We start from the raw sequence: 23,937 nt of genomic DNA, 5'->3' as shown, positions 1-23,937 counted from the left end.
TCTGCTCTCAGGGGAAGTTTTTTTTAAAAAAAAATTATTTCTAGAGGTTCATTTTGTAACGGATAGATATTAACCAATTCTCTTAGTGAAATAAGAAACAAATGACCTAGATTTCTTAGGATAGCTATAGGTTAAATGAACACTGGTTTAGTAGTCATCGGGAATAGGAGGATCTTACTTCTTTCTGTGTGACTAGTTTTTTTCTTTTTAAGAGAAGCATCTTCTTACTTGTAAAACAATCATGTTCACGCTAAACATTTTAAATAATATAAAATGGTACAAAGTAGAAAGTTAAAATACCATCTTCAATTCTTCGCTCCCAAGATGACTACTAACAGGTTGATGGTATCTTTCCAGATCTTTCATGCCTGTGTGCTTTTTATGCGGGTTAATGTTGCCATAGGCTCTTCTCATGCTTGTGCTCTTGATCCTGTCATTTCAATTTTAGGTTTCTTCATATGGTGGCTACCTCACCTACCAAATCAAGTCCTTTGGCCTGCCTGGTGACATGGTTCTTCTGGAAAAGATGCCAGATGTGCAGCTCACTGTAGGTATTGGAACACAGCCCAAGTGGCCGGAAGTGGCAGTGGTAGTTGGTTGCTGAGTCAACTTTAGGACATCTTGATAAATGGCCTATAAAAAGATTGGATTAAGTCATTTCCAATATTTTGTAGAAATTGAAAGGGAAGTTGAGAGCAGGTAAACCCCTTCTCAAGATTAGTTTCCCCTGCCCATCCAGCCTCCACTGTTTCTCTTGTCTCCCCTTCCCAAAGAACATACCTATATCTCATGCTTGCTTCTCCTAAGTTATTGCTTCATGTAATGTCTCTATCTTTCAATTTAGTCTCACCAGTGTTTTTGAGACCTCCTGCTGGCAAGACCACATTGCTCGCTCATAAAGGACAGGTGATTCCTGTCCTTCACTAAAGTGTGAGCTAAGAGAGGTGATGGAAGAAATATGCACGTAGCTACAATCCACTGAACAATATGTATTTGAGGTGCAGTTCAACCAAGGCTCTGTTGGAGCTGGGGTCCAAGTGTGGGCTTATGTAGTTGAGAAACCCTCAGAAGGCTTCGTGGAAAGGGTTAATTTTCAGCCAGACTTTTCAGCATGGGCATGACAGGAGAAGCACCCTCCCAGGGGCAAAGAAGAAGATAAACCACGGCAGAGGGGCAGTGCCCAAGGGGTGACCTGTCCTACTTGGCTGTGTTATCAGTGATTCCCGAGTCATAGAAAACAAGCCTGGAAGGGTAGAAAAGAGGATGTCTAATGCTATGCTAAGGAATTTGAGTTCATGTAGACAGCAGAGAGCCACTTTGGTTTTTTGAGAAGAGAAGTGACATCTGTACACTATGTACCAGCCACATAATCTAGAACAGCAATCTAGAAAATTCCTTGTCACATTCCATGTCCATGTCACATTCTGCTTTGAATCTCCAACAGTCCACGGCCCAGCGTCTTGAACACAGGTTGAGGTGCCCAAGCCTGAACTTGATTCTGTCTCTGGCTTAAGTGCTGTGGTTAATGCAGTGCAATTACAGCTTCCTGAAGTTTCCTGTTTGTGTGTCCTTCACCGTAGGGTAGGGACTAGCTGAGAGCCTTGCATTCTGGTAGATTTTTGTGATTAGGCACTGCTGTGTTGTGTTTCGTTGTTACTGGAACCCAAATTTGTTGAACTGTTGTTTTAAAAACTACAAGGAACCTTTGTAAAACATCTTGAAAATGAAGCACCAGAGATTTTAGAGGAAAAATAGCTCTACCGTAAAAATACCATCCTGGCAGGGCTGTATTTCAGTTTCCTATTTTTTTCAGAATATCTCAAGCTCCGGCCATTAGTGTACCAGTATATTTATTGCCAAAGAGTTTATTACACAAACAGTTGGAATTCATGGAAAAGCGATGGCCAGAATTTCTCCTTAATTTTACCTCCGAACATGGAAAATAATTTAGGCTCATGAAACATTCACTCTGCTGCTTTGTTCCAAACCACTGTAATTAAAAGCCTATGGGGCATGTTTCTTAAATGAAGGTTTTCAGTGATTTGTGATGGCAGATAATGGTCTTCTTTCTGAAACACCAGTGCTAGCGTATGGAACCCTTTTGGGTTTGGGGCTACAACAGAAAAGCCGGGGTTTCTTTGCATGGGCTTGGGGTGGAGGTGCTGATGGTGTGGGCTGACCTTCCCATTATGCCCTGTTACGAGTCCCTAAAGAACTCCTGCCAAAGAGAGGGGGAGTTCAGAGGCTGAGAGTGAGCAAGGCTGGATCCCACAGGGAGTGGGCTGCGGGGCTCTCCCTCTTGCATGTGGCCGCTCTGTGGCTCCCCGTCTACACAGCCCTTCCTCCCACCCCACCCTCCTCACGAACTCAGCCACCAAAGCAGTTTCTTGCTACCAAAGTCTGGTTCTGTCAGCTGTAATGGAATGCACCTAATACACTGACTGCCAAGCATGTTTTTTTTTTTTTTAAAGATTTTATTTATTTATTTGAGAGAGAGAGAGAGAATGAGAGAGAGAGAGCATGAGGGGGGGAGGGTCAGAGGGAGAAGCAGACTCCCCGCCGAGCAGGGAGCCTGATGTGGGACTTGATCCCGGGACTCCAGGATCATGACCTGAGCCGAAGGCAGTCACTTAACCACCTGAGCCACCCAGGCGCCCGCCAAGCATGGTTTTTGTAAATCATCATCATCATCATCATCATCCATCTTTTTGGCCACTTTCAGTCAAGGGGATTTTCCTGGTTTCCTATCTGTGAACATGTACTGTATTAGATATCATTTTTCTGTTTCCATTCACTGATCCTTTTGCCAGTCCATTCATTTCACTATTTATTAGAATCAGGCATTCCAAATAATGCAGATCCATAGAAATTTGTTCTTATCAGTTATAAACCTCAGAATATCTCAACCATGGCATTGATGTTTTTCTTTACACAGAGTCAGCACATGTCCGTCATCTATGAGGAACCAAGTAACCCGCGACCAGACCGTCTGTTTCATGTGCGTGTGCAAGTGGTGGAGGTAAAGGAAAAACGTACATAAAATCATTCTTGTTGATCCTCTTTTGTTCTACGCCTTAGTTCTTTCAAGCAATTATGATATTTTATTTATTTTATGAATTTAAAATGTTTATATTTATATACATACAATTCGTATATATAAATTTGAAATATAAATTACATAAAATATACAGAGTTTCATCCTCACAGGGCTTTGTTTATATTATCTGCATGGCACTTAACATAGTCTCCCCTGTCTTAGAGGTAATTATCCTTGTCTTATAAACCCTGTGAGCTTGTAAATGCTATTATGTAGCTCCCTCTCACCCTCATGCCTTCCTCAGTGGCCAACAAATGCTTGGGATGAACGGATAGAAAAGCCAGAAAAACGTCTAACACCAAAAGAAGTAGGATTAACATAGATAAATAAAGGAAAGCTTATCAAATCATAAAACATTATATTACATTTACTTGGTTATGACAACTTCTTTAAAATAGTGTTCCGTTTGTATTATTAAATATGTCCAATACCTCAAGGTGATACTTTTCAAGTACTTTGAGCTTGTAGACCTATTTTAACATTTCTGCACCAGTCCATCCATACAGTGGAATACTATTTGGCAATAAATGAAACAAAGTATTGATACCTAGGACAACATGGATGAACCCCAAAAACAATATACTAAGTGAAAGAAGCAAGACACAGACCACATAGTGTGTGATTCTGTTTATATGAGAGTGGCCATGCCAGCAAAAATGGTGGTGTAGGAACCCCCAGAAATTCTCTTTCGTTAAAGCAATGAGAAAACTGGCAAAAATGGTCAGAATCGACTATTTAGAACTCTGGAAATTGACCATAGGTTTGCAGCAATCTGAAAAGTGTTTAGTCAAGAAAACTGGCTGAATCTTGGTAAGAACCTCAGGCCCTGTGGCAGTCAGCTTGCTCTGTTCCCATCCACCATCCATACCTCCACATTAGCCTTGAAAAGCAATAGCCCACCAGCAAGGTGAAAGCCAGTAGCCCAGTGGCCACCAAGGGAGACAGAATGGTATTGGAACTTATGCAAAGCCTCACTCCCAGAGAACTGTCATGATTTGACCTGTCTGGAGGTTTTCTGGAAGATGCTACTTTCAAGACTGTCTTTGTTTGACCTAACTTGGAGCTTTCCCAAAATTAAAAGCCTTTCCCTAGGGGTGTCACTGAAAACTTTTAGAGGTAGTTGCTTAACTTCATCGCTGGCTGAGGTGATGGATAACAGTTGGGGCTAATAATAGGCTAATCACAAAGCTTAAAATAAAAATCTAGGAATGAGGTATACATAGGGGCTTTGAAAAACTCCAACACAATCGTGGAAAGGTAGAAGGCCACACACCTCTGACTCACCTGACAAGACCCTAAGCCTTCACCTCTGACTCACCTCGAGGCTCTGAACAAGCAGGAAGTGAAGGCTAAAGTAGAGTTGTTAGCTGCCTGGCTGAGTGTTGAGGGGTCCCTCAACATACCCACAGAACACTTTTGCAATGACTAGGAGACTTTGGTTTTAGGCATTTAAAGAAATCTCTGTCCAGTCACTAGCTGACCACTAAGCTAACCAAGCAGAGACTTTAGTGGCCATACATGACAAAGAATACAGCTTTTACAGAATTAGTTCAGAAAAGTCACTAAGCAAAGACACAAACAACAACAGTAAACAGTAACAGCAACAAATTCTGGGGAGGGGAAGAAATATGATTCCCTGAATTGCCACATTACATTATGTTAAATGTCCAGTTGTCATAATTAAATAAATAAACAAACAATAAAATTTTTTTTGAGACTTGAAAAAGAAACAGGAAAGCCTGGCCCATACACAGGGGAGAAAGGCAATAAATATAAACCATCCCTGAGGAAGCCCAGACATTGGACTTACTACACAATGACTTTAAATCAACATACATCAAAGAACTAAAGAACACCATGTCTAAAAAACTTAAGAAAATATGAGAATAATACCTCACAAAATAGAAAATACCAATAATGAAATAGAAATTATTAAAAAGAACCAAATAGAAGTTCTGGGGTTGAAAATTATAATAACTGAAATGAAGAATTCACTAGAAGGGCTGCTATGGACTGAATTGTGTCCTCTCCAAATTTATGTGTTGAAGCCCTGATCTCTAGTTTGAGTGTATTTGGAACAAAGAAGTAATTAAGATTAAATAAGATCATGAGGGTAGAGATGTGATCTGATAGAATTAATGTCCTTATAAGAGGAGATCCCAGAAAACTCTCTCTGTCCACCAACTAAGGTCACAGTGAGAAGGCAAGCATCTGTAAGCTAGCAAGAGAGTTCTCACCAGGGACCAAACTGGCTGGCATCTTGATCTGGGATTTCTAGCCTCCAGAACCATGAGAAAATATATTTCTCTTGTTTAAGCCATTGAGTCTATGGTATTTTCTTATGGCAGCCAGAGCTAAGACAAGGGCTCAGCAACAAAGTTGAGCAGGCAAAAGAAAGGAGCAGCAAATTTGAAGGTCAACTGAGATTATCCAGTCTGAGGAACAGAAAGTACAAAGAATGAAGAAAAACAAAGACCCTCAAAGACATGTGAGATCCAATCAACTGTACAACATATGCATAATTGGAGTAGCAGAAGGAGAGAAGGGGAAACAATATTTGAAGAAATAATGGCTGAAAACTTCTCAGATTTGATGAAAATCATTAACCTATACATCCAAGCTCAACAATCTCCAACTAGGATAAATGCAAGAGATCCACACACAGAAACATCATAGTAAAGATTCTGAAAGACAAAGACAAAGAATCTTAAAAGCAGTGGGAGAGAAGCACTTCACATCCAAGGGTTCTCAATAAGGTTGACATCTGACAATTCACCGGAAACCATGGAAATTGGAAGACAATGGGATGGCATTCAATGTGCTGAAAGAAACACACTGTCAACAAAGAATTACATAAACAGCAAAATGTCCTTCCAAAATGGAGGAGAAAGGAAAACATTACATTATAAACAAAATCGAGAGAACTCAGTGCTAACCAACCCTCCTTGTAAGAAATAATAATGGGAATCTTTAGACTGAAATGAAAGGACACTATAGACAATGGCTTCAATACATATTAGAAATGAAGAGCACTAGTAAAGGTAACCTATATAAGTAAATATAAAAGGTAGTAAAAATACATCTTCTGTTTGTAACTTTTTTTTCTTCTGATTTAAAAGATAATGGCTTAAAGCAATAATTATTGTTCTGTGTGGATTGGCATACAATTTATAAAGATGTAATGTATATGACAATAATAGCACAATAGAGAGGGGAAGGAAATGAAGTGAATAGAAGCAAAGTTTTTGTGGACTATTGAAATCCAGTTCATATTTACATAAATGGCCCAGCATGGGCAAATCTATAAAGGCAGAATATAGATTAGTGGTTGCCTGGGGCTCTGGGTGGGACTCGGTAGTAAATACAAATGGGCACAAAGGTTCTTTTTTCTGGGGGATGAAAATGTAAAACTATATTGTGGTGATGGTTGTATACTTCTATAAATTTACTAAAAATTGTATACTTAAAATGAGGGACTATTACTGTATGTAAATCATACCTCAAGCTGTTAAAAATTTAAACTAAAATCATATTACTATCATATTTATATGTAAATAACAGTAGTTACCATTTATTGAATGTTGACTATGTTCTAGGCACTGAGCTGAACACTTTATATACATTATATTATTTAATTTGCTTTAATATTCATCATAGTCCTGAGAGATTAGGTATTACTATGCCCATTTAAGAGATGTGGAAACCAAGTTTAAAGGAGGCAGCAGAATATAAAGTTATATATGAAAAGATCTCAACATCACTAATCATTAGAGAAAGGCAAATTAAAGCCACAATGAGATACTACCTTATAGTCATTGAAATGGCTACTATTAAAAATATAAAAGAGGTGCCTGGGTGGCTCAGTCATTAAGCGTCTGCCTCCGGCTCAGGTCATCATCTCAGGGTCCTGGGATTGAGCCCTGCATCGGGCTCCCTGCTCCAAGGGAGGCCTGCTTCTCCCTCTCCCACTCCCCCTGCTTGTGTTCCCTCTCTCGCTGTGTCTCTCTCTGTCAAATAAATAAATAAAATCTTTAAAAAAATAAAAATAAAAAGAGAATAACAGGTGTTAGGGAGGATGTACAGAAATTGGAACATCTGTGTACTGTTGGTGAGACTATAAGACAGTGTAACCACTGTGGAAAACAGTATTGAGTCTCCTCAAAAATTTAAAGATAGAATGACCATATGATCCAGCAATCCCGCTTCTGGGTATATATCCAAAAGAATTGAAAACAGGGTTTTGAAGAGCTATTTGCATACCCATATTCATTGCAGCACTGTTCACAGTAGATCAGAGGTGGAAACAACTGAAATGTCTATTGACAGATGAATGAATAAAGCAAATATGATATATACATATATTAGAATATTCTATAATCCTTTCACTTCCTAGAATATGACAGTTCTAGGTAGGTAGCTGCTAGAGAATAATGTGATGACATTATGCTAAGCGAAATAAGCCAGTCACAAAAAGACAAATACTACATGATTCCACTTATATGAGGTATTTAAAGTAGTCAGATTCTTAAAATCAGAAAGTAGAATGGTGGTTGCCAGGAATGGGGGAAGAGGGAGGAAATGGGAGTTATTGCTTAATTGGTACAGAGTTTCCGTTTTGCCAGGTGATAAAGTTCTAGAGATCTGTTGGGCAACAATGTGAATAAAATTAACACTGTTATACTGTACACTTAAAACGGTTGAGATGGTAAATTTTACATTATGTGTTTTTTTACCATTGTAAAAGTAAAATAAAATAATATAAATGTGCATATGCAAGAAAAGATTGAGCTTTCTGTCCCAATTATTTACATTTAATGAATGATCTAACAGCATGACCCAGTGGGTTTCCATGTGCCTCTCTCCCATATCAATCTCACTCAGTGTGTGCTTGCACCCACAGAAGTACATTTTATTTTTTTTTAATTTTATTTATTTGACACAGAGAGAGAGAGACAGCTAGAGAGGGAACACAAGTAGGGGGAGTGGGGGAGGGAGAAGCAGGCTTCCCACTGAGCAGTGAGCCCGATGCTGGGCTCGATCCCGGGACTCCAGGATCATGACCTGAGCCGAAGGCAGATGCTCAACAACTGAGCCACCTAGGCACCCCTCACAAAAATACATTTTAAAATAAGTATAACACTGGGAAATCTCATTTCATTTTACTGTTCCTTATTTCCTGACTTCATTTTTCCCCTTCCATGTGGCACTCTCTTCTTGGGAATAACCTAGGACACCTGACTTCTGAATACAAATCCACTATCTTCTTATTCTATTCTATTCTATTCTATTCTATTCTATTCTATTCTATTCTATTCTCCCATATGCATCGTAAATGTCTTTCCTTTGACTTGTGCTGGGTGTCTGCCTCTCTGAAACCCCCGGAAGTGAGCTTGCTGAAGGGAAACCGTGCCTCTCTGTTTTCACATGTAGGGAAACTTCCGACAGGCCAGCAGCGGTGCCCCGGTGTCCCGGGAAGAGCTGATGATGGTACTGTCTCGACTGGAAGATGTGCGCCTCCGAGGCCTCTACTTCACTGAGACCCAGCGGCTCTCTCTGAGCGGGGTGGGGCTGGAGGAGGCCTCTGACGCAGGAAGTGGACGCAGAGCACATAACGTCGAGATGTGTGCCTGCCCCCCTGACTACACTGGTGACTCATGCCAGGTAGGAAGCTCTCCTCGCCCGTAAAAGTCGTCCTGGGGCTCATGTGGTGCCCGGCACTGCTGGATGGTCTGCGGCACTCCACCCATCGGACGGGTGTCTCCTGGGCTCTACCTTCTTTTTTTTTTTAATTCATTTGAGACACAGAGATACAGAGAGAGAGAGGGGGAGAGAGCATGAGCAGGGAGAGAGGCAGAGGGAGAGGGAGAAGCAGGCTCCCCGCTCAGCAGGAAGCCCGATGCGGGGCTCGATCCCAGGACGCCGGGATCATGACCTGAGCCGAAGGCAGACGCTTAACCATCTGAGCCACCCAGGCGCCCCTGGGCTCTACCTTCTATCGTCCCTGGACCACCTCCAGGTCTTACATAGGAAAAAGAAATCACAAACATTCAAATTCCGCAGGAAAGCCACAGGCACTCGATGATGGGTCCTGGGGGTTGTTAAAATCGGGACTTTCCAGGAAGTAAGAAGGAGCCTGCCAGTGGGCATCCCAGGATTTGAGCCACTGCCTTCCCATTAGGCTGTTCTCGAATGGAGGATCCCTCCAACACCTGCTGCTGATAGACTCAGAGCCCAGAGAATGTCCTGATCCTTCCAGGGGAAGTTGCGGCCCAATTTCCTAGCTCCTGGCAGACCTTCATGTGAGGCTCAGCCAGCCTGACTTGGCCTCAGATGATTAAAATGTGCCATAAAATGAAACTGTTTCATATCTCAAGCTGTAAGTATATTCTCTTCCTAATGGGAGGGAAAGAAAGCACAATGTTTAGTGCAGTTATTAGGAAATAGCAAACATTGTCGCTCAGCGTATTCCCTACACCTGGTGTGTGTACATTCAGCAACATCCTTCCCTTTCTGTCCTCACCCCCCCATAGCAGGAAGCCCCCAGGGGATCTGCGTGCAAGTTCCTTTTTTAACCTGCAAATAGATGACCTGTCCTGGTTTCCTGGAGACTTCGGTCTTGTAACCTTTAGCCCACAGGTGCCTTCCTTCTTCTTTCCCTCTTCCTCCTATCTCTTTTCTAGCCTGCCTAAATAAAATCCTAGCCCCAGGGAAGGAGTGGAAGCTCTCCATTACCAGCCTCCTGCCCAGGGCGTGTTCTTTGCGCATGACTCAGCCTGTGATTTACAGCGGCTCTAATCGGCTAGTGCCGTCTGCAGGGTAAGGTGGGTAGAAGGTGATGCCTGCCCTACCTCGCAGGAATTACAGAGCGGCATGCTTCCCTGTGGGACTGTTATGTGTGCTCTCTCACAGGCTGACTCATGGGTGAAGTTTACAGGTGGGGCCTCCTGCCGCAGACAGCCTGCCTCACCTGAGTCAGGCGGGCCTGGGCACCGAGCAGGAAGGGCAGGTATAAGAGGAAGAGGCAGAGGTCTGCGTGCAGCCAGCAGGACGCCCAGGGACCAGGATGCCCCCAGCAGTGAGGTGGTCAGCCAGGTGCTCCGGATGGCTGTGGATCTTGGGGGCAGCCCTGGGGCAGTGTCTGGGATATAATTCACAGCAGCAGAAGTTAGCGTTTCTTCAGCCTCCAGGTCAAAGCCATCTGCAAGCAACTTATGTGGACTTTAAACCCAGCCAGGTAACATCCCTTTTACATTCTGGTTTGGGATGGGGAAGGGTTCCGAGCTTTGTGACATTTGATGTTAAGGGGATGAATGAGTTATGGGTGGGCTGGGGGAGGGGCCCAGAGCCTCCCTGTCCGGTTGACTGGCAGGGTTTATTACGGTGTCTGACAGATTGCTCTCCTGAGCTGTTAACCACAAACCCTATAAACATCAGCCCACCTAGAAATGCCCAGACAGGCCAGAGTTTGAATGTTTGTGGGATGTTAGTACACTATGAAACTTTGTGCCCTTTGGAGAGTAATCCAAGCCCCAGTAGATCTCCAAATTCTGCTTAGAAGAAAATTTACCTATAAAGTAAACCACGAGAATCAGTGAAATCCATGTTTAAGAAAAGTGATGAGATCAATTTGTAGAACACCTAACAAGACATGCTTCAATTTGCCAGGCATTAAACACTCATAAATTCTGTGCACTCGATCTCTCTCTCTCTCTGTCTCTCAACTTTCTGGATATTTACATGTATACTCAGAGAAATAGATCCTATGGCTACTGAAATAGCCCTGAAAACCTGACAGGGACATGATTTTCTCATTTGTACTACAAAAGTTTATTGGAAAAGTTATCCTGAAAAATTGTCACTTAAAAAAATGGTTAGTTGCTAAACCGCTTTACTGAAATTGTATACTTGGATACATTCATTTTCATATAGGGTAAGTCTTCAGTACAATCTGTGCACTTTACAGAGGTGAGAGAATGATTATATTTCAGTAACTGACAAATGTTCTACCGAAGAGTCACGTGATAGGTACATAATTCTTGCAGGGGACTTTTTCTGTTTCTAATCAAAAGCAAATTAGGGTGGGTGGTTTAATTGTAATCAGGATGGACTATCTTCCCTCCAAAGCATGTTTAATTAAGGCTTTTTACTGAGGCATGTTGTCATAAATGAACCACATATATTTATTTGGGTAATTTGTCCTTTACCAAATATGGTTGTTTCATAAGCATGTAACATGATATATGGTAGTAATTAAGAGGTACTCAGTAGTACCTCTTAGTAGTAGAGAATATTTGCTTGTAGATACGATCACACCACCAGTGGCTGAATTTTGTTTGAACGTATCTCTCAGTCATGTTTTCAATTAAAGAACATTCCTTTCATACTTCAATTCTCCTGTAGACAAGCCTATTCATATACCACATAAAGCAATCTCATTTTTTGCAATAGCTTCTTTTGCCCAAACATGGTTTCTAATAGCTGAAGGGAAAAATATATTGGAAATTATAATCTTGTTATTGTATACAATATGTAGTAATTGGTAATTTGGGGAGAAGCTCCAATCAGAAACTGGGATATTCTACTCTGGGGAGTACATGAGGCTTCTCTCTCCAGCCCTATCAGGTTGGCTGCTGCTTCTTTCCCACGTGACCAAGTAGAGCCTTTGAATAAATTACAATGGACTGTTCATTTAAAAATTTCCCTTGATTTTAGCTTCAGAGTCTTACAGACATGGTACTGTTTAAAGAGGATTAAATAAAAGATGATTTTTTATCTTGAAATATTATTTTTTCTGGATGCTTTAATAGGGCATGTGAGGAGGTCAATTAAAGAAACTGGGGGCAGCATTTGGTGTTGATCAGTGCACTGATGCACTCTGCCAAAATAAGCAAAATGTCTGTGATTCTCTTTAAAGACAGAAAAATATCTAAATAATTTTTAATGGCTGGTGTTGGAAGAATTGTTTCTTTTTCTTTTGGGAGCATTCTTAACTAGAATCTTTTTTTTAAATATCAGTTCATCAAAAGAAAGCTGTAATTCCTTTCATCCATATGAAAAATAATTACTCATACTGGAAAGAGACAATGTGCTAGAGATAGAAATAATCAAAGCAGTATTGCACTAGAGAAGAAGACCCAGTGAGATTCCCTCTCTGGGAATCTGAGATTCCCTCCAGCTGCATCTCTGTGTGTCCCATCAGAACCGAACATCCCTGCAGGGTTCTGTAGAGAACGCAAGCGTGTTCCTCTCCCCGGGGTTCCCTGTTGTCCATAGAACAGTGAGCGGCAGTGACATGATTCCTCTGCTTCTGCCATTATTGTGTCGATCCCAGTGAAGACTCTTTAGTCCCCCTTCTTCCCATACCGCCTCCCCCTCCAGTCCAAACCCACCCTTGGAGATGAAATGCCTACCCAAAGAGAACTTGAAGGGATTTGCTTAGAGACCCTCCCTGCTAAAGACTGATATCCTGACCCTCTTTACCCCTCCACCCCTCCACTCGCCCTAAATCAGTTGAAGGAGAGGAAGCCATTTCCACTCCTCCCCTTTCTCTGATGTCCCCCCCCCCACATCTGCCACTTTGGCACAAGCACACATTCCTGCCGTGGTGCGGAAACAAGGTAGAACCTGACAAAAAGAGCCAGTGGACTGGCTAGTGTTTGAAAGTAGAAATCCACACACCAATTAAAGGGGAAAAGATTGAACCAGCGAATGCTTGACAGAATTGCCACATGCTTTGGATAATAATTCTTTTTTTTTTTTTTAAGATTTTATTTATTTATTTATTTGAGAGAGAGAATGAGAGAGAGAGAGCGAGCACATGAGAGGGGGGAGGGTCAGAGGGAGAAGCAGTCTCCCCGCTGAGCAGGGAGCCCAATGCGAGACTCGATCCCAGGACTCCAGGATCATGACCCGAGCCGAAGGCAGTCGCTTAACCAACTGAGCCACCCAGGCGCCCCAATAATTCTTTCTTTATATTGACTAAATGCTTTGTTTGAAAAATAGGGTTGTAGCCCTGGGTACTATCGCGATAACAAAGGCCCGTATACCGGACGATGTGTTCCCTGCAATTGCAACGGACATTCCAATCGATGTCAGGATGGCTCGGGAATATGTATCGTGAGTAAACTGATATGATACTCTAGTGCTACTAGCAGGCAATCTGTGTCTCTCTGTCCCCTCCCCCCGCCCACCCCCTCTCTCCTGGGCCCTGAGACATCAAATGTCACATTTCCAACCAAACCCTAAATAGAGGTTGCTCTGTAAACGTAGGAGGCTCCAGTGTGATCAGGCCGAAATATTTTACATTCTTCTTTTTCCTCCATTTTAACATGTGCCATCGGAGAAGTTCTGTCTGTGAACAGTGAAATTACACATTAGCTTCTAAATCTCTGCTTCATTGAATATTGCTAATGGGTGCATCCTGGGACTTAATTCTTGCTGGAAGATAGCAAATCAGAACCACCACTTTGGGCCCCCATTTTGTTGGAGTGGCAGGAAGTTGCAGGAGGGGAGTGTTGTAGCTGTTAGATGAGCCATAGACTCAAGCAAGTAATAGGGGAGAAGATGCTAAGAAAGACTTAAGGGGCGTTCTCAATCACTCAAACATCAATCTTCCATGGCTGCTGAGAAAAAGTGGGCTTATATAGGAAGACGGCTGAAGTGAGTCCTTGCTGTCTATGGCTTATCCCCTGGAAAACAATCTTCTTTAACAATATTTAAAAAAAAATATTTCCCATAGAAAATTAGATTTTCAGGAAATTTTTCTTTTGTATCCTTTTTGGACATTTTTTATTCTGCCTTCCTCTCTTTCATCCCTGGGAACCAGGGCCTCCCTACCTTGAAGGAGAATGGACAGTGACAGAGAAAAGGAGAGAGCGTCAGTACCCCCCAGAAACACAAGCCCCTACTTATGCGGTGCTATTTGGAAATACATTCTTCTGGCACAGATTTCCTTTGCATTGTGTAATGCATAGAGAGTGTGTTTCAGTCTTTGAGTTCCTAGACTGTATTAAGCCAAGTTCAGCATGTCCCAGGGAACTGTTTCCTCTGCAAGATGGGACAGGCCAGGACAGGACATTGTTGTACAGAGCCTGATAGAATATTCTGTAGGACTTTAACCTTGTAAATTCAAAAGGAATAAAAGACATTGGGAAAGACGATTTTTCAGCTCGTAAGTATTCTTATATAAGTTTATACTTTGTACTGTATGTTGTGTGTACCACAGGTAGATGCTTTCTTTTAAAATAAATATTTATCTTGTCACTGACCCATTGCTAGATGTTGAGTCCATTTTACAAAAGCTGCCACAGAACAACGTAGGCATTCTCTGTAGTCCATTCACCCAGTGAAAGGATCACCGGTGAGTCATAATTCATCCGTTTTAATCAAACAGGAAGATTTTCTTTCCCATTTCCTTTCTTTGTAGCTCTGTCTTCACTTGTCCCTAAGGGCCATATGGCCTCTAGAAAGAATTCATTCAGGAAACCCTTACTGAGCATTTGCTATTGTGGGAGGTACTGAGTTAAATGCTGTGGTTAAGACCATTCGACATAATCCCCACTCTCACGAGGCCTGCTCTCCGGTGGGGACGCGCGCCACACACACACACACACACACACACACACGCACAGAGCGCCTGCCTGCACTCACGTAGCTGCTCAGTGGCAGGCCCTGAGTGCTGCCATTGCTCTCTCGGGGCGGGGGGGTGGGGGGGGGGCACTGCATGGGAGCCAAGAATGCAGCCCTCATTCTCAAAGAACAGGAATGACGAGATCAAGCACTTGTCACCATCGAATGGGCTGGTTCCTCTGCAGACTGGCCTTCGCCGCTCAACGTCCAAAGTCAATTTCTGAAATCTGGGACCTTCACACATGCACAAATCTCCATGTTGTTTCAAGAACAAACTTTGAAGTTGTAAAGCCCGGGTCCTTGCCAGCAAAGCCGTGTGCGTCCAGGAGCAGCAGGTCATGTGCTGCGTGGGCGCCATTGGCCCGAAGGACCTGCAAGGACAGGCTCCTTCTCTTTGCCGAGGCCCTGCCTCTCCCTCTTCTCCTTGCCAGCTTTCTCCTCATATCTCCACCTCTCCCCTATTCCCTTCACCTTCCGCTGTCTCCGTCACCCCTCATCTACTTCTCTGTTCCCATGTCCCTTCCTCTGCCTTTGGTTTTCCTTCCTTTTTTACTCCCTGCCTCTTGAGCCCCCAGCATGACTTATCTGAGGCTCACAGCTGACACAGGCCTCTCCTGAGGCTCACGGCCAGATGTCCACACTCCCCAGTGCGTGCTGCATCCAGCTGCATCCAGCTGCATCCTGCCCCGCTTTGCCCTTCACCCTCCAGAATACCGGTTCCTTCACATTGCCTACATACACTGCTAGGCTCCTGCCAGACTGAGCTCCTGTGTACACTGTTCCCCGTGCCTGGTAGGCCCTCCCCTCCCTTCTCTACCCAGCCAATTGCTCTCCTTTTCTCCTCCACGCAGGAGGCATCATCGCCTCCAGAAGCTCTTCCCGGAGGTTCCTCTTGCTCTTATGAGGTGCCGGCACACGTTGGTCATCATATTTTCCACATTATATTGAACGTGTCCACTCACAGGGTTCTGTCTGCCGCCCCTGGTCAGGGTGCTGATCCATCTTTGCATCCCTGGTACTTAGCATGGGTGGACACATAGTAAATGCCCAGTGGATGTTTGGTGTCAGATGGAGCTAGGAGAGCACATGCTGTGGGAGTGGATGTAGACTCATTCATTAATTCATCTATCTATCCAATCATCCATTTGCAGTAAACCACAAGGAAACTTGATAGGCAGATGTCTCAAATTTGCAGGACTGAGAAAGACATCTTCCAGGGTAGATGCTCTCAACTGAGGGTGGGGGTATTTCAGACACTCTTATGGGACCTTATCAAGCAACACAGGTTCTCACTCCTTTCTACAGTCCTCTCCCCACTCCTGAGGAGGACCAGAGTTCAGGGCGTTTCCAGTAGGTCACAGATGGCCACATCTCAATTCTTGTTTCTCCACGTCCTTGCTGGGTCCCAATGTTATCAGCTCAGAATTAAATAGATATAGGATTAACATATATCTATTCAGCAGCTATATTCTTCCTTAAGATTGCCATTTAGAGTTAAAAGCAAAGGAAACTAAAGTGGAGAGGTAAATAATTGGTTCAAAAGAATGACTGTTTTGTGAGCAAGTGAGGACAGTGGAGCAAGGTGAAGGTGAAGGAGAGACCCCTCTGTGGATTTGCACTTGCAGCATGGATTTGTTCCTAGCCTCCAGGCCTACAGGAGAAACCTCCACGGTGGGGACATTTGGGGAAAGAGGGAAGGATTCAGGGCGGGGATGAGCTTTCTGGTGATGATCCCATGTTAATGGGTGAGCAGCCTGCCTTGTGTGTATAGCACGATTTCATATCTAGAAAAGATATGAAAAGATCTCTTAACATCTTAGTGGCTTGTGTAATTGGCCATTATTCAAAGGTTTGTGAAGGATGGATCTGTTTAAGCTAAAGAAACTGATGACATGATGAGAAAGGGACAGCTTCACATTCTGAGCAGGGCCACACCCACTTAGGATATACGTGTGGGTTGTGTTTCGCAACCTGGCTTCAGATATTATTGAAAACTCACATCCATTAAAGTTTCCTACCAAGCCCCATCTCTACATACAGAGGTAAGATTTATGAGCAATTTTTAAAATATTATACTTATTCCAGGCCATATAATTAACACAGAGTATCTCCACATTTTCAAATGCCCATAGTAAGGGGAGTTTTCCTGGATAGTTTTGTTCATTTAGATATTTATCACTAGAGTAAAACCAAGAAATGTCATACAGGGCTAAAAATTCCACAAAATAAATTTGATACAGTTTGCTAGGATTTGTCTCATTGGACTGCTCGGTTGAAAAGTTGTCTCATCTCAATGCTTTATTGAAGAACAACTTTCAACAGACTTTGACTCTGACATGAAAATAATTGGATTTATGTAAACATACAACATAGATAAACTTATCTTGCTTGTTTGTGACACTGGAATTAAACTGGCATCATTTCCCCAAATGTCCCCACCGTGGAGGTTTCAGATACGGTGCAGCTTTTCATTGTTTTAACAAATTCCGCATATTAAAAACTTACTGCAACTATATTCCTCTTTAGTATATCACCATTAAGTGAATTATGAAGCAATATCAAGCTAATTTTCCGTAGAAGGTATTCTTAGGGGGAGAGGGAGGGGGTGTACATTTTGCTGAGGCTCTAGTATACTTTTTAAAATGCTCCCAGCAACCTTGGAATGTGGGTATTATTTCAACTATACATCTTAAGAGAATTAGCATTCTTTGCCCTTCATCCTTTGCTATCATTTTATAGATGTATGTAAATCATACATCTATAAAACTGATTTGTAAAAAACACAGAGGCTCAGAGAGGTGAAGATGCTTGCCCAAGAGAGCACAGCTATGAAACATTGGCGTGAGTTTGGATCCTCCATTTCATCCTCCCGATGCAAGCACCAAATAGCTGATGGAAGGGCACTTATATATTTTTTTAGCACCAACAATAATTGGATAGACAGGAAAAAATATACCATTCATGGACTGATATCACCGTACAGAGTCAGAGGACTTGAGTTATAATTGTGTGAGTAATGAAGGTGATAATGATGTTAGTAATAATAAATGTAATTGGCTGCTATTAATTATATGTTCATCTGTCCCAAGAACTGCCAGCACAACACTGCAGGAGAACACTGTGAGCGCTGCAGAGAGGGTCACTATGGGAACGCCATCCAGGGGTCCTGTAGCATCTGCATGTGTCCTCATTCAAACAGGTACTATAAGAGCTTGGAAATGATAGGTAGAGACAGGAAGTAGTTTTTGGTGGTTGCCTGGAACTGGGGGTGGAGAGTGGGGGGATAGGGGAAGTGACTGTTAAGGGTGTGGGATCTCTTTTTGGGGTGATGAAAATGTTCTAAAATCGATCATGCTGACAGAACTCTGAATCTACTAAACGCCATCGAATTGTACACTCAAAATGGGCGAGTGGCATGGTATGTGAATTATAGCTCAATAAAGCAGTTATATTTTAAAAAGAACACACAAAAGTGCAAAACAAAAGCAAAACCAACAAGAACAGTTTTTTCAAGCATACATTTGTGCGTTTTTCCTTTTCCTCTTTCCTTTCACTCTTCATTCAATGGCTAAACATTATTTATTGAGCACCCAATACGGGGCTGGGAGTTAGCCTTCTCTAGGTGCTGGGGCAACTAAAGTAAAGAAGACTGGCAAAGTCTCTGATCTCATGAGGCTTCACCTGGAAAATGTGGGCGGAGGCGGTTGTCACACTCAGGAAGTAAATGCACAAATACATAAGCATAATTTCAGGTAGAGATGGGCTATGCGGTTGATAACAGGGTTATGTGATTGGTAGCGAGTGAGCAGACTCTTTACAGAGGAGTAGGAGGGTTCTCTGGGCAAGGACCAGGGAACAATGAAATGGAATAAACCAGGCAATATCTCAGCAATGAGGGTCTGAGGCCAGGAAAAGACAAGAGACAGCCCCTGTGATTATGTGTTCGTGGAGTTAAGGAGGTGGCTGGAGCGCTGTGTGGGAGAGAGGGCCAGGACGCAAGGGGGCCAAGGCACCCAGGGTTCAGACCCCATAGGACCTCGCAGGTTCTAGTAAGACACTGGATTTATCCTCCGTGTGATGGAAGCCACAGGCCAGTCATGAGCCACGGAGTGATGTGACCTGAGTTGTCATTCAGACTCCAGCACGGCAGACACGTTACGTAGCTCGCAACCTGCCACTTACATTTCATGGTAACTCATATTCTGTTTGGGCTTGGTACCTCGTCCTATTCTTGCTCATTGTGACACGTTCGCAGTGGGTCCAAGCAAAATATAATATGTAACTAAACGAAGCAAGAGTTGATTTGAAAGTCAGGAAGCTACCTCGAAGAGTATCAGCAGCATACTGGCTCAGGAACAAGTGCAGACCACAAGGCTGATTAATATCAGGCCAGTATCCGACAAATTGGCCACGTTGCCAGAAGTCACTGCCCAGCTGTGGCTTTTCTGAAGATGTGTATTTGAAATGTGCACCCTGCTTTGCTCTCTGTGTATTTGATACTCCTTAAACCTGCCCAGTCCTGCGGCTTTATTTGCAAAGGGATTTATCACTTGATACTTGCCTAGACTTGTTGGAACAGAAGCCAGAGGGAGTAGAAACAAGATTTTCACGGGGTGCTCGGGGAAAGCTTTTCATCTTTGGTTGCAAAACGTATTGTTATCACGAAGGCCAGCTTCTGGCTTTCATGCAGTCGAAGTAATGCACAGTTCCTCAGATTTATCAATGAAACACTATTTTTATCTAATTCTCCCTCCAGCAATATTCGTACTGTTGATGATTTCTTTTTTATATATATATTTAATTTAATTAATTTATTTATTTGAGAGAGAGAGAGTGAGAAAGAGCACAAGATGGGGGAAGGTCAGAGGGAGAAGCAGACCTCCCCGCTGAGCAGGGAGCCCGATGCGGGACTCGATCCCAGGACTCCAGGATCACGACCCGAGCCGAAGGCAGTTGCCCAACCAACTGAGCCACCCAGGCGCCCCTGTTGATGAATTTCTAACTGTCCCTTTAGAAGTATAACTCTATGCATCTATTAGGCCAAGAGAAGCTTCCTAGATAAGAATTCTCTTATCAGCAAATGATAAATGGAGTTATTTTCCCTCAGATTTACTCAGTGTAATGTTCATAGACCTTTCCCAAGGCAAGTTTTTTCATGATCTGCTCACTTAATTAAAAAAAAAAAAAAGCTTCTCAAATATGCACTAGTTTAGGATGAAAAGAGAGAATCAGAATGCCACAGCTTGATTTGAAAAATGTAAAAATCACCAATGATTGTGCCCACAGAAATACCTAGATGGGCAAGCCTGCTCTGTACCTTGGTCCCTCTGGCCTGGCCCTATTTCTTCCTGGGAGATAATACGCCCAATATGAAGGAACTAGAATAAACAAGGAGGAAAATTTTTTGAAGAATCAGAACTCTGTGTTCTTTTTTTCTGCCTAGACTTGTTTTATTCCTTCCTTGTTATTCCTGGAAAAAATGCTGTTGTGATCATCTCTTCCAAAGTGAGTTACTTTGCTCTGTCTCAAGCGAAGGAATGTATTTCTCTAAGCCAAAAATAAAACCAGATAAATGCCTTCAGTCCTTATTTACCAAGATACGCCCGATGTGAGCTGAAATAGTACATCATTATCTATACAAGTCTTAATGGACACAGTTTTCTTCACATAAAAAGCAACCAGACTCTTGGTGTCTATTTCCACTTAATGCAAGTCAGTGCTTTGTGGCAAAAAAATAATGAGCAGGAAGCCTATCGATTTATGTTTTTACTGAGGCTTTTTTCTGTCTTCCTTCAAGTTTTGCCACTGGCTGTGTTGTGAATGGGGGAAACATGAGGTGCTTCTGCAAACCTGGATACACAGGCACACAGTGCGAAAGGTGGGTGCGGCCCCTCCCCCCACTCCCACCCCTTGCCTCCCTCATCCCCCCAGCCCAGGGGAGGGTGGGCTCTGCAGTCAGGCTGAAGCAGGCTCGGGCTGTGGGTGGGGGCTGTGCTAGGTCGGGGCTCAGAGCTGGGTGGGGCTGTTGGTTCACTGAGGGTGGAAAAAGGTCCCTGGGGAAAATACAAGACTGCTCACTTAATAAATCATTAACTTCCTTCTCTTTCTTTTTACATGTTTCAGAAATTTGAGAATGAGGCCCAACATATCATAGCCCTATATACCCCTAACACACATCCCTACATACTCCTATCCCCCTGCACACTCCCTCGTACCCCTCCCCCTCCACATCCCTACAGACTTATACCCCCTACATGTCCTTACTTACCCCTACCTTCATAGAAATTCTTCCTTACATACTCCTACCCCACTATACACATCCCTACATATCCCCACCCACCACACACGTGTCCTTATATATCCCTTCCTGGCACACATATCCCTACCTAGCCCTAGCTCCATAGAAACTCATCCCTACATACTCCTTGCCCTACAGATGCATCCCTATGTACCCTTACCCCACATACAACCCTACTTGCCTGGACACACACATACAACTCGTCATACTCCTATATGCACACACATATCCACAGCCCTAAATATTCCTACACACACACACGCACACGCACACCTATCCCTACACATCATCCCCTCTCTATCCCCACCCATTATGAACACGGCAGGACAGTCTATGGCATTCATTTCTGAATCACTACTACCTACCTCGGCACTGTTCATGTAACAGGTGTTCAGTAATGAAACAAAAGAATAAATGTTGCAAAATGGAAACTATGAACTTAATTATGAAGGGCCGTGGAGCCAAGCTTTAGTTATTCAGGAATAAATTTTCATGATTAGCTACCATACATAGGGCACTGCCAAGCATCGTAAGGGCTATAAAAGGTATTCACAGTCTACCTGGGGAAGATAGCACATACATATTTGAAAAAGTAACAGTGTAGCATTTGAATCATATGGACAACATATTTTTAAATTTAAAATAACTTTATCATAAAATCAATACATACTTATAAAAATGATGTAATTCAGGTGAGCAAAGAACCAACGAGGGTCGGGCTTGGTCAGTACTTGGATGGGAGGCCCACTACACCTCTGTAGCCCTATATACTTGTGCACGCTCACATAATCCTACTTATAATCATTTTATTTACGGAAAACCCCAGTTAAAACTTGTGTATTCTTACTAATCAATCTGTGTGCACAGATGTTTTCTTAAAAACAAGAATAGATTGTCGTTTTACTTTGTTTCGACTTGCTTTCTCATCTAGTGGAAGGTTAGCACTATCTTTCCGTATCAGTAAGTATTCACTCATAACATTGTGTCAGAACCAAGAAGTTCTGGAATCTACTGCTGGTCTTTGAGATAGTTTTACTGTTTTCCATTCAAAGCTGCGCTAAAAGGAAATCCTTACAGCAAATTATTTGTGTGCGTAAATCCTCAAGATATAATTAACAGAAGTGGGTCTCTTGGATCAAAGGATAGGTGCGTTTTTCAGGCTTTTGATACATTTTGCCAAATTGCCTTCCAGAAAAGTCATCCTTGTTTCTATTCCTACCATAGTAGCAAAAGAGCAAGTGCTGCGGCCAGTGATACTAGAAATGATCAAATTTTATTTTTTATTAAAGATTTTATTTATTTATTTGACAGAGAGAGAGAGAGACAGCGAGAGCAGGAACACAAGCAGGGGGACTGGGAGAGGGAGAAGCAGGCTTCCCACAGAGCAGGGAGCCCAATGCAGGGCTCGATCCCAGGACCCTGAGATCATGACCTGAGCCGAAGGCAGACGTTTAACGACTGAGCCACCCAGGCGCCCGAAACGATCAAATTTTAAAATATTTGCCAGTTTGGGGCACCTGGGTGGCTCAGTCGTTAAGCATCTGCCTTCGGCTCAGGTCATGATCCCCAGGTGTTGGGGGCAAGTGTTTATCATTTTAATTTGCATTTCTTTTTTTAATAATTAGCTTGGATTTTTTTCATGTGCTTATTGACCATTTGTAGATCTTATTTTTTGGATCGCTTTCTGGGTCTTTTACTCATTTTTTTTCCCTAGTGGAATGTTCTTTCCTTTTTTTTATTGGTTTGTACAAATTCTTTGGAAAGAAATGAACCTTTCATACTATATGTTGCAGATATTTTTCTGTTTGTTTTTTGTTTGTATGGTTTTTTTTTTTTTTTTTGGTTTTCTGTTTTGTTACATGTATCTATTCTTGTATTCTTCAGGCGGTCAGTCATTGGAGTTATGCTTAGGGAGGTTATAAAAATGTTTATGCAGTTTTTTGGTCCTTTTATGGTTTTATTTCTTCATGTTGGTGAAGATTTGGAAGCTAGCCTTTTGGTGGTGTCATGGCATCTCACGTGGCAGGTAGAGTTAGGGTCAACAATGTACAGCCAGAATCGGCCAGGGTCCAAGTAACTCTGACTATCCCAGGATCCCATCACATGACCTGGGGCCCAGGCTGCATGAAATACACATAGTAATCGGCTGCATCCCAGAACCAAACTCAGTAGGGTGAGATGTTCACACTAGGGGAGGCACAAGGAAAGTAGGCCAATTAGGGGCCTGGCAGATTCCCAGCCCTCATGTCACACTCACTGCAGGATGTGTGCTCATGGAGTAAATGGGGCAGCTTTTCCCTCTCTTCCTCTCAGGCTGTCACACTCTTGTTCTCTCCCCCACCTCTCTCTCTTTTGTCAAGCACATGTAGTTGAATTCACTAAAGGCCAATGTGCATTTACAAAATTTCAACATGAACTTAGACTCGTTTCTGTACATTTTATTTGATCTTTGTGCCATTATCATTTCCATGTCATTTCTGAAAGTATAAAAGGCCTTTCGATATTTGGTTGAGCAAGGCTTCCCCCATAACCCTTATTTAAAATGTTTTCCTTGGCCATTCTGGCATGTTATTTTCCTGGATAAACTTTAGAAGAGTTTTACCTAATTTCAATAACCAGAAAACGTATTCAGCTGGATTTCATAGGAAGAAGGCAGGGCCACTCTAGACTGGGGTTATCTGAGACATTTGATGGACAGCGTGGGACCTAGGTAGATCTAAGGGATAACAAGAGCCCGGTGGTGCTGGAAGGTGGCTCAAGTCAGCGAAGTAATGCAAGAAAACCCAAGGGCCTCTAGGATACTTGGCATGGGAGGAAGGGGCAGACTGCCTTATCATGGCGATCCCTGAGCATCAGCTTCGGGGCTGGGCACTGTCCTGTGATAAAAAGAAGCAATTTCAAGGTTCTATTTTCC

General features: G+C 42.8%; 1 protein-coding gene across 6 annotated transcripts in view; it reads left to right on the top strand.

The window, feature by feature from the left end:
- LAMA3 (laminin subunit alpha 3) overlaps positions 1–23,937 on the top strand; it is a 267,772-nt gene that overhangs the window by 181,329 nt on the left and 62,506 nt on the right. For 4 of the 6 annotated variants that reach the window (XM_045886917.3, XM_064577799.1, XM_045886919.2 and 1 more), the window contains 6 exons: positions 449–547; positions 2,936–3,019; positions 8,528–8,758; positions 13,100–13,213; positions 17,815–17,924; positions 20,523–20,603. In XM_045886917.3, the coding sequence (XP_045742873.1) occupies positions 449–547; positions 2,936–3,019; positions 8,528–8,758; positions 13,100–13,213; positions 17,815–17,924; positions 20,523–20,603 (719 nt within the window). Of the gene's footprint in view, positions 1–448; positions 548–2,935; positions 3,020–8,527; positions 8,759–8,822; positions 10,332–13,099; positions 13,214–17,814; positions 17,925–20,522; positions 20,604–23,937 lie in introns of those variants that run through there. The other 2 variants (XM_054510344.2, XM_045886922.3) reach the window with 2 other exon arrangements.

This window comes from Mirounga angustirostris, unplaced genomic scaffold (genome assembly GCF_029215605.1).
Source record: "Mirounga angustirostris isolate CCGP_5_RB_7025 unplaced genomic scaffold, mMirAng1.0.hap1 SCAF_14, whole genome shotgun sequence".
NCBI classification, from domain to species: Eukaryota; Metazoa; Chordata; class Mammalia; order Carnivora; family Phocidae; genus Mirounga; species Mirounga angustirostris.
This window is presented reverse-complemented; position numbering and strand designations above follow the sequence as displayed.